The sequence below is a fragment of the Pararge aegeria genome, chromosome 13, assembly GCF_905163445.1.
Source record: "Pararge aegeria chromosome 13, ilParAegt1.1, whole genome shotgun sequence".
Classification (NCBI taxonomy): domain Eukaryota; kingdom Metazoa; phylum Arthropoda; class Insecta; order Lepidoptera; family Nymphalidae; genus Pararge; species Pararge aegeria.
This window is the reverse complement of record NC_053192.1, coordinates 13,224,132-13,240,475: the sequence shown is the minus strand read 5'-3', so window position 1 is coordinate 13,240,475 and position 16,344 is coordinate 13,224,132. Positions and strand designations below refer to the sequence as shown.

The 16,344-nt window shown below is 35.3% G+C and overlaps 1 protein-coding gene across 2 annotated transcripts; it reads right to left on the bottom strand.

Annotated features, from left to right (window-relative positions):
- Positions 1 to 5,649: 5,649 nt before the first annotated feature.
- Positions 5,650 to 10,817, bottom strand: LOC120629049. 2 transcript variants are annotated; one of them, XM_039897792.1, is made up of 3 exons: positions 9,981 to 10,817; positions 9,385 to 9,412; positions 6,123 to 6,256 (listed from the first exon to the last, which is right to left on the bottom strand). In XM_039897792.1, the coding sequence occupies exons 1-3, from the start codon at positions 10,654 to 10,656 to the stop codon at positions 6,196 to 6,198; spliced, it is 765 nt and encodes a 254-aa protein (XP_039753726.1). In that variant the 5' UTR covers positions 10,657 to 10,817; the 3' UTR covers positions 6,123 to 6,195. The 2 variants fall into 2 exon arrangements, with proteins under 2 accessions (XP_039753725.1, XP_039753726.1); XM_039897791.1 differs by lacking the exon at positions 9,385 to 9,412 and having other exon boundaries at positions 5,650 to 6,256.
- Between the last annotated feature and the right edge of the window lie 5,527 nt (positions 10,818 to 16,344).

Sequence of the window (16,344 nt, the reverse complement as noted above, 5' to 3'; positions counted from 1 at the left end):
TAAAAAGTGTGACCCATCTTATCTTATGAATTTCTGAAAGTTCTGAAATTTCTAAAACTGAACTAAAGAATGAAGTTCAGTAATTTCTTAAACTGAACTAAATAATGAAGTTCAGTAATTGTTGTTGTCAATAGTATTTTTGAGGTCGTTGAGTTCTAGTACTTACGCAAGAAAAACGTAGGTCCCCAAAGCTTTTTAAAATTGTTTATTAGATAACTAATATTTATTGTATACAAGCAGGCGTTACTTTGTGGAATTTCGTGATATGCAATGACCATGCAGCTTAGGTGCAGGAGATATTCGGCAATGTACTCTCATTTGATGATAGAGTATATTATCGAACATATATTTGGTTATTTATTTCCAGAGGGGCAATGCTGCCAGCATCTTAGGAACTGTGCCTCGCTGCGGTGGTTTCGAGGACGTTTTAGATTTTATTTAGTTTTTAAATAGTTTATTTTAGGTTATAGTTATGTATTAATAAAAATTATATTTTAGAGATAATCAAATAAATCATTCATTCTTAAGGAGTGAACTCCAAAAATGTATTAACCTAATTCTTAACTAATGTAATTCTTATATCTTAATTAAATTTGGTTTGGAGTATATAAATTAAAGAAATTACAAATATATATAATTACAGTATATTAAGTTTCATTTTCTTGTAAATTAAGCTTCATGTTCATTGTATAACTATGTATATATATTGTTTATATTCGAGGGTTCTAAGTCAAGTACATCGAGATACGATTTTTAATATTGTTTTTTGCAGTTTGTAAAATGTTGTTTTCAATAAATAAATATACTATACAATACACATATCGCCATATAACCCCAAAGAAAGCGTAGCTTGTGTTATTATGATTTTTTACGAATATATACATAAATACTTATAATATGCAAACACCCAGACACTGATAATTTCAACACATAAACATTTTCCAGCTGTGGGTATCGAACCCACAGTTTTGGACTCGGAAAGCATGGTCGCTGCCTACTGCGCCAATCGGCCATCAAGATAAGCTGCTGAAAGCTTGAAACATGTAGCTAGAGGAAGGAACGCAATATAAGAATGGAACAAACTTTACCCTTTCTCTTCCAAATCGTGTAAATTCTAGTTTATCACTACCAAAAAGACTAATTTTAATTTTTTTTTTTTATTCTACTACAGGTTAGTCCTTGACTGCAATCTCACCTGGTGGTATATCATAATGCAGACTATGATGGTAGCAGGCTAACCTGTTAAGGAGTATAGTAGTCAACCCCCTAATCGGGTTCTACACGACATCGCACCGGAACACTAAATCGCTTAGCGGCACGTCTTTGTCCGTAGCATGGTAACTAGCCACGGCCAAAGCCTCAGCCTCAACCAGACCAGAGAAAATTCAGAAATAGTAAATTCCCAATTAGCCCCTGCCGGATATCGAATCTGGGACCTCCTACTTAAATTCACAGCGCTCACCGTTGCACCAAAGAGGTCGTCAAAGAGAAAAAAGTAGGAAAACCTTTTCTGTTCCGAATTACATAAACTAAATAAGTTTACATAACAGCAAGGTAAGGCCGGCACACAAAATCCCGCCTAAACAAAAATTGGAGTGTAATAAACAGTAAAATGTATTCGATATTGAGTACAAATGTTTGGCTTCCATCCAAGAATCGTGAATTGCCGGGTCGAGGACGTGCCGACGTTCACAGACATAAACAATGTCTAAACGCGCGTTATTTTTGATGTCATCTCCTCGACTATACACAGGGACCTTTTTCATCTTACAATTGCAATCTAGTGATTGCAATCTTTAACTTTTTTATGGAAGAAAAGGAAAAACTAAAAAAAAATTATGGAAGAAAGACACTGTAAACATCAAGCATAATTTGCAAAATCCGCGTAAACCAGGTAAATCTGCACGAAGAACTTTTTTTTTATCTTTACACACTTTAGAGATCTACCTTGATTAGAGCATCCTTAGGAGAGGAGACTTAGCAGTCGTGTATTGTAAAGTCAAAATATGAAGTCAAATTAAGACGGCCGATTGGCGCAGTGGGTAGCGACCCTGCTTTCAGAGTTCACGGCCGTGGGTTCGAGTCCTACAACTGGAAAATGTTTGTGTGATGAACATGAATATTTTTCAGTGTCTGGGTGCTTATATTTATATTATAAGTATTCATGTATATTATTCATAAAAATATTCATCAGTCATCTTAGTATCCATAACACTTGCTTCCGCTTACTTTGGGGCTAGATGGCGATTTGTGTTTTGTAGTAGTATATTTATTATTATTATAAAATCGGAAACGTGCGTTTATGCGTTTAAGGTGTAGGAAAAAATCGCGAGGAAACCTGTATGCCTGAGAGTTCTTCACAGTGTTTTTAAAGGCGCGTGAAGTCTGCAAGCATGTTGGTCTCATTCTGAAAGGAGACCCGTGTCCTGTAGTGGGCCGGCAATAGATTGAAAATGTTATGATAACTTTTATTAGAAATGCCAAAGTGTCTCCGTTGAGACTGACTGAGCTAGATTAATAATGCACATCAATAATATTAGTCGGGAGGTATACAACGGGTTCTCCGGGCGTATTAAAAAGCCAACAAGAGGGACATGCCGCGGTGGTTTTTAGTTTGGGTATACCCTCTTTAGAGGGGGAGTCCCACATAACCTCCGTCCTGTCCCACAACACAAAAAAAAAAGGATGGAAAAGCTATAATTTTCTTAAGTCTAGTTTTATGATAGGAATGTAAAGTATCTTAACCATTTAAGGAAACAACGTGGATCAGTTCTAAGAAATATAATTATCTATTTGGTAAATATTGTTGATTAATTTTATTTAATTAATAATAATTTATACGAGTAACAATCAGACTTAGAAGAATATTTTAGAGTTTACATGCAGACATAAGAATATTTTTTTAACTAACTAGGTCGTTATGTTAAATCAGTTTATTTATTGTTAAAAAAGTACATATAAAGGTAATGTGATCAAAAATTATACTATGATTACCTATTTAAATAGAAAAATACGAGATAGAGCCGTTACGAGATACATTCTTATTAAAAAATTTAGCGTTATAAATTTTTTAAAGAACTGTTTCTACAATATTCTGGGTAACAAATTTTTGTAAACAGACAGAACGCTTCTCCGTCACAACACTGCAAAAAGCGACATGAAGATGCAGCGGAGTATCACGGCAGGACATCGTTTCCCTGCTCACTGATATTTCGGCCACGGTCAATCATATTATCTCCCACTCCCTCTTATAAACTCACTCACTCTTATAGTCCCATAGGACGGCAGATTTAACACGGCCGGTAAGAGATCAGGTGCAGCACCGGTAGTTTAACGTGCTCTCCAAGGCACTGGTGTGAATCTCCACCTATTTCCCAAATTCAGGTTGGTACTAATAATTTCTTGATAGAAAAACCCAATTCTATTTATTGGCCTAACCCGGGAATCGAAACCAGGACCCGCAGTCGAATTTAATAACCAGTAAACGCGATGCAGAACGTCCGTCGAATTGAAAGCATTGTTGCAGAAAGGCGGCTCTGCAGCACAACTTTATAAAATATATATACACATTACGGTGTTTCATATTACATCATCTCAACCGATAGACAGTCATACGTCTTTGGTCGACAGTTCTACACTATACGTTTGTGTTTCTACCCTTATGCGCTACTTACTGCTTGCGTCCAGTTTGCTACGCGTCCCAGCCGTAGTTCAATACTTTAGTACCTTGTTATTCCAACGTAAGTTTGTCCTACGAGCCCGGTGCCCTACTGGAGTTGGTAATTCTGGTAAAATTAAGTTTGAGAGTAGAGATTAAAAATTCACTAGACGAGTTCGTCTAGTGAATTTTTAATAAGAGTTAGCGACTATTTTTTAGAGCTATGAATCAAAACTGGCAACACTTTTTTATCGAATACTTCAAGCATTTTAGATGAATAAAAGAAAGGGAGGATCGAAAACCAGTTAAATTTTCAGCGAAACACTTTTCCACAGCGAAAGTCTCTATTTCACGTACAAGAAAATCTTAAAAAAAGTTTTTCCTCCCTTAATTTTCTTATCTCCCTTCTACCTACAACTTGTACGAGACGAATCGCTTTAGTCACAAGTTTAGTACGACGTTCTCCGGTGTTGCTGGGAATCGTTCTGTTTATTTTTGTCTTAATTTTCTATTTGTTTAATCTTTTTATAATAAGAGATACAATAGTATTGATATAAAATTATGGTATAAATATAATACAATAGTATTAATTGTGTAATTGTTACAAGAATTATTGTGCTCTAAAAATACTATACTTGGTCATTTTTAACGCGAAAAATCGAAGTAAAATTGGTACAAATTTCCTACCCACCTAGGGTAGGAAATTGGAATTGGTATTTATTTTCTAAAGTTAATTAGAAAAAACTAGAAAAACTTCTTTAAAAGTCATTTGGGTATGTCATTTATCCTAATACACATCAAAATTTCGGATTCATTTCCTTCGATTGCAAATAAATTATTGAAATTGAAAAGAACAAGGAAAATAAGTCATCCGTATTCATGCGTATTTATAATAAATAAATAAATAAATATACTACGACAGTATACACATTGCCATCTAGCCCCAAAGTAAGCGTAGCTTGTGTTATGGGTACTAAGATGACTGATGAATATTTTTTTGTATAATATACATAAATACTTATAATATACATATAAACACCCAGACACTGAAAAACATTCTTGCTCATCACCGAACATTTTCCAGTAGTGGGAATCGAACCCACGGCCTTGGACTCAGAAAGCAGGGTCGCTGCCCGCTGCGCCAATCGGCCGTCAAATCGTATTTACAATTTAGGGGGCAAGCAAATAATGTGTAGTATTTTCTTCAATCCCGATCACGAAAGTTATATAGCCAATGAAAGTGGTTAATAAGCATGGTCTTATTGTTTTAGAAAATGCGGTTCCTATCTAACAATTAAAATGCGTCTTTACAAATGCATCCCATTGACTACGTCGCAGCATGCGTCGCGTATCTTGGAAAATCGTTATTCTGATACCGATATAAAAAAAAAAAATTGGTATTAAATGCCCAAGTCTACCCTATTAGGCTAGCATTTGCACCACGAGAAAATTATGTCTACCCATTATCTCATCTATCTTCGTAGAAAAAAATAGAGTAGAGACGAAGATAATTATCTCGTGGCGTGCAAATATCTATCCTGCTTGTGACAAATAGCAAGACCCCCAGCACGGCTAGCATGAGCTGGAGACAGTTATCTCCCCGTGGAAAGGATAAAAATGTATCCACAGCTTTATGAACTCTCAGAGCATTGGCGCACGAGTGAAAATGTTATCTTAACAATATATGTGTATAAATGGGGGTAAACTTATACGTAATAAACTTTAGCAAGTGGACACGTCAATTATAACCCTTGTCAGGGGATACTATCGGGGAATATAAATTTGGTATCCTGCCTGTGCTAGTAGCCCAAGTTTCAGTGATTGAATATAAATAATACAACAACTACTGCAAACGAATAATATGTTATAGATATAGAGCAGTTATAACATTCTCATAAAAAAAAAATAGTAATGCATTTTCTAAAGAACTGTTTATCACCATCTCAACTGATGGGCATACAATACTTGACTTTATATTATCTGCCCTTTTGTATGGATTTATTTATGTTGCATTATTATGTCTACCAAGGTATTTTTTTTAGTTGGTCTTTTAATAAAAATTTACATGTGATAATTTCATTAGGCCCGTCGCATTAAGTATCATGTAATAGTTACGACTCTTCGCTGCCTTGGGCAGGGATCAGGATGGTCCGATTCTCTCCTCTTTAGCGCGGGAGTCCCTTAGTACGGTTAGTAGAAGTCTCAGTGGGGGGGAGTCCCATGTACCCTCCAACACGTATCCATAAACCTTTTCCAACACGACAAAAAAAGGCCTCTCGCATTTTCTTTTGAATACACTATAAAATAAATGGATTATATCCTCATGCTATATTTATTACTCTCGACGCGACGCTATGCGCAACGTTTGCCGCAGCCTGAAGAAACAGTCTTTAAATACAAGTTAGGCGAGATTGTTTCGTTGATCCGAGGTTACTGATTAGAATCTACGAAGAATCCTGACACGCTTGGGTTTCTTGTCACTTTCGTCGTCGCTGTCGAAGGAGGACTGCCTGCTGTTCAGCATCAGAGCTTGGATCTCAGGGTTCAGAGGTAGGGCCGGGTAAGACGATCGACGCACCATCGGGGCCGGTCTGGCACCTAAAATTAAGGTACGAGTATAAATAAACGTTAGGTTATCTTTACTTATTCTCAAACATTAGCCTCGTAGCCTGAGATAAAGGACTATATTGGCTCCTACATCTGAGCTCGAAGGTAAGTCGTCGGTCAATAATATTAATATTGACTAATGACGACTTGACATTAATAAGCACAATATAATTTATACTATACTATTCAAAATGTTAAAAAATACCATTCTTCTACACTGTTATGTATATATATGTTATACTTGAGTATTATACTTTATTCTTTGCTAGTATATCCTATTTTGTGCTAATTACAACAATAATATGTAAAATATTATTAATTATAGCCAATGCAAGGCTCAACCGATCTTGATGTAATACCTAATATACTACGACAATACACACATCGCCATCTAGCGACGTAGTAACCGTAGCTTGTTTTATGGGTACTAAGATGATTGATGAATATTTTTATGAATAATACACATTATTAGTTGTAATATTGAGATTAACACACAGACACTGAAAAACATTCATGTTCATCACACAACATTTTACAGTTGTGGGAATCGAACCCACGGCCTTGACTCAGAGAACAGGCTCGTTGCCCACTGCGCCAATCGGCCGTCAAACCTAATCAATTGGTTATCTGTAATTTGTATGTCAGTTATATTAAATTAATAACCCTAATCGGTTTCTAGGCTGCACTGTACCAGAAAGCTAAATTATCATAAACTTTAGTAACTAGCCACGGCCGAAGCCACCCACAAGCCACGCACAAGAGATAATTCAGAAAATATAAATTGCTAAATTACCGCCATCGGAGATCGAAACCGGCTTTAGTTTTTAATGGTAGGTACCATTCAAGACCAAAGCGCTCACCACGCGCAATCGAGGTTCTCAAAACTTAGTATGTTATTCATCGTTACTTCCCGAGCGGTAAGCCCGACTGTCAAATATTATTTCGACGAAATAACAAATACTAACCGTAAATAATCTAGGTACATTTGCTTATGCTACTCATACTTGTACCCAGTAGTAGACGACTACGATATCAATAGCTTTGATTATTCATCTAGAAACATGATCAAAGGAAGGAAACGTTAATACTTCGGTATATATAATGAGAAGTTATTACCTCCACACATACTTCATGAATACCTCAGTGTTCTAAGTTTAAATTGTCGAGTAAGTGAGTAAAAAATATATTGTCTAAGGATTCGGCTTAAGCCAATATCAGTCATTTTATAATTCTGTGTTGAACTGCGGAGGGCCAAAATATTATCTAATTTTTTACAAAAGAAAAAATGAAAAGATATTTTATAGTTAACTTATTAAAACTCTTTTAGTACCTAATATGTAACATTACCGTAAAAGTTTATGCAGGGCAACCTATGCACCGCGGGGCGCGACTTCTCTACTTCAATAAAATCAAGCAAAATAGTGTTTTGATGCTTTTTGTCCAGCTGTGTCACGAAAAATTTAACCACACTTTGAAAAATTGTTCCCATCGTTGGGGTAGTTTTATTTTTCTTAATTCTTTGTTTTTTTTTTAATTGATTATCTCTAAAATATATTTTTTATTAATACATAACTATAACCTAAAATAAACTATTTAAAAACTAAATAAAATCTAAAACGTCCTCGAAACCACCGCAGCGAGGCACAGTTCCTAAGATGCTGGCAGCATTGCCCCTCTGGATGGCCAAACTAATTCGTTGGCCAAGGTAACTGCCCGCTCTAGGATCACCGGTAGACTCGATAACCCTTTTCGATAATTCTTTGAAAAGGGCTCTTGCCTCCGGACCCCACGGTCCCAAAGTCTCTACACCAAAAGGCACAAAAATGAAGCTGCTATCCAGGTTTTCATATTTGGCCTCTTTCGGGTTTTCGCCTCTTGGCCTGCTCGGCACTGGAAGCAGCCGCAACTACCATTGACGAAGTGGCCTGGATGTGTGATGCAGCTAGGGTATCAACACAAGTTGCATCCCACAGAAGTGACCTTCCAAGCCTCCAAGGTATGAGCGTCATACCATCAGGTCTCTTGCCATCGCTCCGCGCCAAACCAATAGGTTCTAATACAGCTGGTACGTGAGCGGTTAAATTTAATTAAATTAAATTCTTTGTTATATTCCATATATTCATTTTATTTATTTATGGTTTTTTTAATTTCATTATGAGGATGTTTTATTTTTTGCGCGTCTCACGTTGCCAATTTTCTTAACTTGTAAGTGCACCGTTGACTACATAAGGTTGAGAACCCTACTCTACTTCTAGCTTGCTTCATTGGTTTAAATATTCTACTATCTTTAGGTTAGGCTGAACAGTCTTTGAGGTAATAACACCTCAAGCATTGCATGTAACAACGACTATGTTGTAAGGTAGTGTCTACAATATTGCATAATTCAATTCCGTCTGCCAAGCTGGTCTGTCTGTCTATAACTTGACCGGCTATGTGAAGCCAGAGTAAACATCCAATTGTCGAATTATTGAAAACTTAGACTTAAGGGCAGGATGAAATGACGAGCAAAACGGGCCTTCAACCGCAGGGGCCAATGAGGTCCGCTAGCAGTGGAAGATTTGAAAAAGTATAAAAAAAAAATTAACTAAAGTTTATCGATTTTTCATGCAATTTAATATATACAACTAAACTACTAACTTTATGAGTATATTATGGAAACCAACGAGTATAGCCGCAGGGCAATCAGGCTGTAATGCCTCAGCTTTCATGGCAATGGCATGGCCTTTAATTTTTTGTCAAGTAATGCCAAAATAAATATATATAGGGTATACCCGGGGGGTATACCCTATATCTCTTTTGTAAGTAAATACATATAAGAAAGAGTATACTTACGCATTCGTTTTTTGATTGTGAACTAGAAACAATCACTTTAAATATTATCTTTTGACGTACTTTACGGACGGATTTGTAAAACGAAGTTAAAATATGACGGTATAGTTTCGGCACTGTCTGCTCAGATTAACTGACGCAGGCACCAGTTTAATCAATTTTGAATCAGCGATAATATATTTCTCAAGCGTCAAAATCTCTTAAACTATTTTTAGAAAAGCACGAGGTGTTTGGCACTTAAATACATAAACAAATTGCATGCAAGCAAAAAGCTGTAAAAAATGTATTACCTGTCATTAGTACAGTCGTCTGACAGACCTTGTAAGAAATTAAAAAAAAAATATATATAAACTGCAGGTAGAGTTGAAAAGTTTAGCATTGATTACAAACATTTAAATACATTAATTGGCACATTTAAATAAAATTGTTAACGTTGAATTTATTAGAGAATTTCACTGTTTGCAATTCATTTCATTCAGTTAAACTTTTACAGTTACCTTCATTAAATTATCAGATAAACATTATTTTTTCTAGTCAAAAAGTAATTTACTATAGAGGAATTAGTCAAATAATACTTTCTCAGTATTTATGAATATCAGACACATTTTTTTTTAAGTGGGTAGTGATTGAGACTAAATAATTATTGACAGTACCAAATTTGAATTTGTGATAATCATTTGTTTAAATCTATAGCGTAGAAAATAGCAAAACCTGTACCACCAGTAGTAATATACGTAGCTGGAACACAATACAATGTCGTCTCTCTAATACATCCGAGCGTTATATCAGCAGGTATTATTTACATAAAAATATTATTTATGAAAATCTTCAGAAAAATTAAACAAAAAACGCAAGACCAAATTAAAACAACATTTTTAATACATACCAATCAGCCTTGAAACTGACTCTCTTTTAACAAAGACGTGTTCCACAGGGGTTACTCCAATTGATGCTGGTGCTGAGTTTTTGGTCTGACTCTTTTCACCAAGATATGAATTTATAGACTCAGCTCGAGTATAGGGTCTGTTTTTCTCTCCGTTTGAAGTCGCAACGGACTCTGAAATCTGACACAAATGCAGGCTAAACTTGCTCGATTCTCTTCGTAGCATTTTTTTGTTGGCAAATTCAGACAATGACTGCCTCCTTTCCCCATCTGGATGGAGAAGTCTCTCGGCAAGTTCTTCCTCTTTCACTTTCAGCACGTCCAGCAAAGCCATCAGCAACAGTGTAAACAAAAACATTGTTATGCCTACCACCATGACAGTTTTGTTATCCAGATCCATATCTTTATATTTGGACCGTTTTATTTTAACAATCTGAGGTTTTTGCGTGAACACTTCCAACGCACTACATGCGTCTTTGATAAATAGAGGTATCACTTTTGGCTTCGCAGCATTCGGCTGTGAGTTGTTTGGTTTCAATTCTTGCTTGCGCTCTACGATTTCATTCAAATTCTGCGTTTTTTCTTTGTTAACGTCAGTCGTCATAAGCCGCATGTGAACACAGTAGAAGAAATAAAAAATAACGGAGAGTACGAAGCACAATATCTTACGCTCGTTCATGTTTACATCATAGAACGCTGGTTTGTTTTGACAGGGCCTCGTGCGTCTGTAGCTTACGCAAAGTGTAATTGTATAAAAAAGGCTGAAAGCTCACAGTGATTTGAACTCCTTTTAGCTATTAATGGTTTGTTTACGAGTTTATTAGATGCACTGAACACTGGGAGCCACGTCAGGCCTTGTTTTGTTTAAGGTGGCCACTAAGGACTGCGCATGTGCGGTTTTCTATTAGCAGAGGCGTAGGGGTCGATTTGCTTGTAGTGATATTCGCTTACGTGAAAGCACACGAGGAAATTGTACAGACTATCGATGTGGAACTGTTGCTACGGTTGCTATACGCTCATTTCGTTCCACACAAAATATTACGTTCCATTACTATTATCAGATTCCATTGTCGGTTGTTCGTGTCTTATCAATTTCATTACGAAGCTTCGTTATCAGTGAATCCTATTGGCATTGATAAATCGATCAAGTTTAATTAATTTTATCTCTCGAATGTTGGAAGCGCTTTTTTAACATTAGCGATAAAATCTGTTTGATTATTGTTATAATTCAATTTAAAAAGATAAGGATTTGTAGAAATAACAAACTACAGCTAAAAATAAACTTCCAGGGCTCCCCTGATAGATTATATATCTAAACTAATATTAGGTATAAATGGGAGTGTATTTTTGTTACCAATGCTCGGTTCAACCACTATACCGATTTGTTTTATATTTAGCATATATTATGATTTTTGCATTCTCAAGATGGGCAAAGGAAACTTTTGAACTCTTATAAGAACTTTGGGCCCATATTAATAAATGTGGCAGAAAGTACGAATAGTTATGCAGTGTTCTATAAAATTTACAACAAGCAGCACCTTTCATATGTCGAAATCAAAGTCAAATACTTCTTTATTCAAATAGGCACATAGATGGCACTTTCGTCTTACTCTACTAGTTCTGACTGCTTAACTATTGCAACTTCATACCACGTTAGTAATAAAGCCGTTAGCTATTCGCAACCACAATTTTTTTTGCATATTATTGATCGCTTATTGGACTAGAATATTAGTTCTGCTCAATCCTCCAATAACAGCATGCATCAACGCCACTTCACTGCTGACGGATCCGTGCAGTTCAAGTCACAACTGTGGCCAATCCTAATCCCGACCGCGTGCAGTTCAAAGTCCGACCATGATTGTTGGACACGTCAACTGCACACAGAGTCTAGGAAATGGAATGTGTACCGTGTGTAGAAAACATCAAGATTAAACATTCCTTAAAATAAAATCCACATTCAAATTGATCCGTACGTCTTGTCTTCATTTAATTTTTTACATTATTCACTCACTTTTATACAGATACTATACGAGTATGTTATTTAAGGTCACTTTTTAGTATGTATGGTCACTTTTTTACTTTATTTCAAGTAGAAAAAAACAGATGTTATGTCATGAATAAGCTACCCAATACTTATCAGAGGTAGGAGGAGTAGGTGGTAAAACAGGATACCTTTACAAGTACCTACCTACTCACTTAGGATTTAATAGGATAACCTAAAAAATACGTTTGAGCTGTAGGATAAAAAGATACAAAGTAACAGACGGACACAGCTATCAAACTAATTATCCTTCATTTTCCATTGGGGAAAGGAGTCTTAATCCCCGGAGCCAGTAAGGCTATTTTACTTCGCAACGTTCGGGTAAATGGACTAATTTGTATTTAAACATCCGAAATGTCATAGTTCACGGACTTTGACGAGCTTGTTTGTTTAACGTGTACCCTCATTATGTTTATTTGCTTATTCAAAGAGATAGTAGGCACACAAATTAATTTGTATTTATTTATCAATATGTATTGTACCTATAGTTGTTTAAATTTTATATGTTTAGTAAAATATGTTTAACCTGGCATTTGTGTCTATTTTCTGTAGCTATATTTTTTTACCATTGATTGCCTGGAAGAGATCGCTTTGTAGCGATAAGACCGTCAAATTGTATACCCTGTGTTGTAATCATTTTCTGTATTATGTTTTTATTCTGGTGTCCAATAAATGTACATTCATTAATTCACAAAGAAACAAACTATGAGATAGTTCTTTATGATCTATTTTCTAAATATAATCATAATCATTTACAGCCTTTTAATGTACCTACTACTGCTCAGCTTAGTTTTCCTTTTTTGTATCATCAGCACAATGCCACTGCAGAAAATACATTTAATTTTATTATACCACAAGTAAGCCTTTGACTGCGATAAAACCTGGTGGTAAATGATGACGCAACAAAGACGGTAGCAGGCTAACCTGTTTCGGGGTATGGTACCCCCAATCGGTTTCTACCCGGTATCATTCGGCATGTTAAATAGCTTAGTGGCACTTATCTTATCGGTAGGGTGGTAACCAGCCAACGCTACCAGACCAGACCAGTGAAAATTTGGAAATTATAAATTCCCAATTTTCCCCTGCTGGGGATTATTTTCACAGGGCTAGCATGAGCTGAAGATAATTACCTCCCCGGGGAAAGAATAAAAATTTATGACGATGACGACGACGGGGGTAAACTTCTTACATTACATATTCCCATGCTTTAGAAGGTGGACACGTGATATCTTGTCAGGGGATGCTAGCCCTGCTGCCAAGTGCCAGGGGAGATCGTCAAAATCTATGCGTTTCACACTATAAAAAAAAATAAAAAAAATAAATAAAAATCAATGTCAATGTCAATCAATCAATGTAATCAATGTCAATTACTTTCATTTGGTTCTCCCCACGTAGTTCGGAGAGCAGCCGATTACGAAGCCGATTACGATGACGGTAAGCCGATTATTATAAGTAATATACGTATACCCATGAAATGTCATATTTATCTAATCGGCGTCAAAGTAGCGCGGTGGGTTTGAGCTTTGATTTGCGTTCGTGCGGGTCTATGGATCTCATAATAAGGCTCAAAGTCACTCAGCGCGCAATAAAGAGAGTTATGCTCGAATGATCTCTACGTGATCGATCAGGAATGAGAAGATACTTTAACGAACCGGGATTACAGATATAGCTTAACAAATCGAGAAGCTAATGCAGGTGATGGAAATAGGCAGGGCACATGATCAAATCAAATAAGTAATTTTAAAGTAGGTACCTAAATGTACACATTCTGAATGTCAAATAAATATGAAATACTAGCGTACCCAGCCCGCTTCACTGGGCTAGATTTTTCTTTATTTTATTTAAACAATAATCTTGCATCATTAAATTTTTAATTTAAGTCTCATTAAATTAAATCATTCCCGATATTAAATCATTTATTTCTCTCCGTATTCATTCTCTTCTCGAGCGGGTGAAGATCATTATCTACACCCATGAACACCCAACAATAGAATATTATCATAGTAAATAAAAGCTGTATTTGACAGTTTGACAGTTCAAAAATAGGAGTGCTCCGATCGTCACCAAACTTTACAGGATTACTCGCCAGGTCAATCCGGAGACTCACTGAAAGTTTCATTGAAATCGGTCCAGCCGTTTCGGCCTATACGGAACATACCCGCACACTTTCTCTTTTATATTTATAAGATGTTATTATTTCAATAATAATTTTTATTATTACATGTATTGGTTAAATCATTTTGTAATTAAGTTTTAAAAACAAAACATACATGACAAAATTTGGTAATTATTGAAATAAATTAACGCGAAATTAAGTCTAGCTATCGTCGGGAGCCGCTGGAGGCAAGCGGCCCAGGAACGTGGATTGTGGAACTTCCTACAAAAGACCTATGTCCAGCAGTGGACGTCGATTGGTTGACATGATGAAGATAATGATGATGATGGAATACAGCTATTAAAACATTTTTAGTAATACCAACTATGTAGGTACTTTTGTGTTGGAATAGTAGCCGTCCAAGCTTTCCTGTCACATAAACAATCCTCTACGGTGTACCTAGTGAGCTTTGTTACATAGCTCGGAATACCCTCTTTATTTAGCTTTAAGGACACTTTATTTAGCTTTAAGGCGAAATTATACTTAGAGTAATATTTTTCAAATTCTTTTTTTTAATTGTTTTAAATTTTTTTTTATTTTAATTTTAATCATTATTTTCATTTGTTTAATATTAATTCTTTTACTCTTACTATTTTTGCTTTTGACTTAATTTAATTATTTTTAACCGGACTTACTTCAATGTTTTGTATACCTGTAAGTGATAACTGTACTCGGACATTAAACTATAATGTAAAATGATTAATAATAATACAGTGTATCGTTGGTATATCTAATGAAACAAATAAAAATAAATACCTGTAGATATTGGGGTCCAGAGGTGCTGAAATGGTAATCTAAACACAGCGTTAGGAGACTCCCGACTATCTTAGACGACATCAAACGAGTTTATATTGTTTTCAATTTAAGTTGTTTTATTAAATTGCATATATCTTTTAAGTTTTGTGGTAAAAATTGTAACTGTACCTATATTTTATTTGTTTGTAACAATATTATATTTGTTTTAAACAACCGCTGAAATTCAATTTCGGTTAATGCATTGGTTGCATAGGAAAACGTGCTTAGCGTCTTAAAAACGAGTTACGCTGGGCCACTGCCCATAGCGAAAAGCGAGAATATAATGCATTGATTTTCTTTATTTAGTATGTTAACAATAATTTCGTTACATTTTAGTTAATAGTATGTTTTAAAAATAATTAAAATTGTAATTTATAAATACGGGCTTTGTCCTGTCTGACTAAAAGACAACCTTACGTAGAAATTTGGTATTTTAAGAGAATATTCTTTGCACACCGTAGAGGTGTACCGACTGAGAAAGGAGTTTTTAGAATTCTGTCACAAGGCTGATTAAACTGGGTATGGAAGTCTCTCACTTTTTATGTTTATCCAAGAAACTTAGTACTTGGGATTCTCGTTAAATAAATAAGATTGTGTGTTTCTTTTAAAAAGGTAATAAATAAACATACTACGGAAATACACACATCGCCATTCACCCTTAATGTAAGCGTAAGTGGCGTAGTTTTGGGATATATTATATTCAATATTATTCAGGTTCCATGATTACTAAAACTAAATATGTCATGTATTCTATCTCAAACAATAGCTGCATGCATGTTTTAGTTTCTTTATCGTGAAGCATTTTCGTTTAATCAAGTTTCAAATATTAACGATTCTAAAGAAGGTTCACTTAAAAAAAAAGTTGTAAAATTTTGATAGGGACAAGAAATCGTGCAAAAGTTGCAGAAAACGATTTATTAAATGCACATCTAAGCACCTTGGCTGTAAGGAACGCAATATCGCCAAGCTATGATTAAAAAAGTGTGTTTCGATATTGCATTCCGGCGGCGAGAAATCCAAAAAGATTTCCATTTCTCGCTACGCCGCATTCGGTTGCGCATTAAAATGTACGAATACAATTTTTGAATCAATTTCCATTTTACCGCTAACAGTTTGATAGTAATGTTAAATATTATTTTCACGTTTCATGCTTATAAAGATTTTGTTTATGCCCTTGTGCATAATAGGGTCTATAGTATGTACCTACCTACTAAAAGCGAAAAATTGATTTTTCTACTTTGTCAAAAATCATAACTTAGGCTTGTGTATACTACTTAGGTTTCTCCTTGATTGGATAAAAATTGGAAAGGTTACACTTTCGATTAACAATTATTTAACGAAGCGAAAAAAAAAATAGTATTCCATTCAATTTTTTT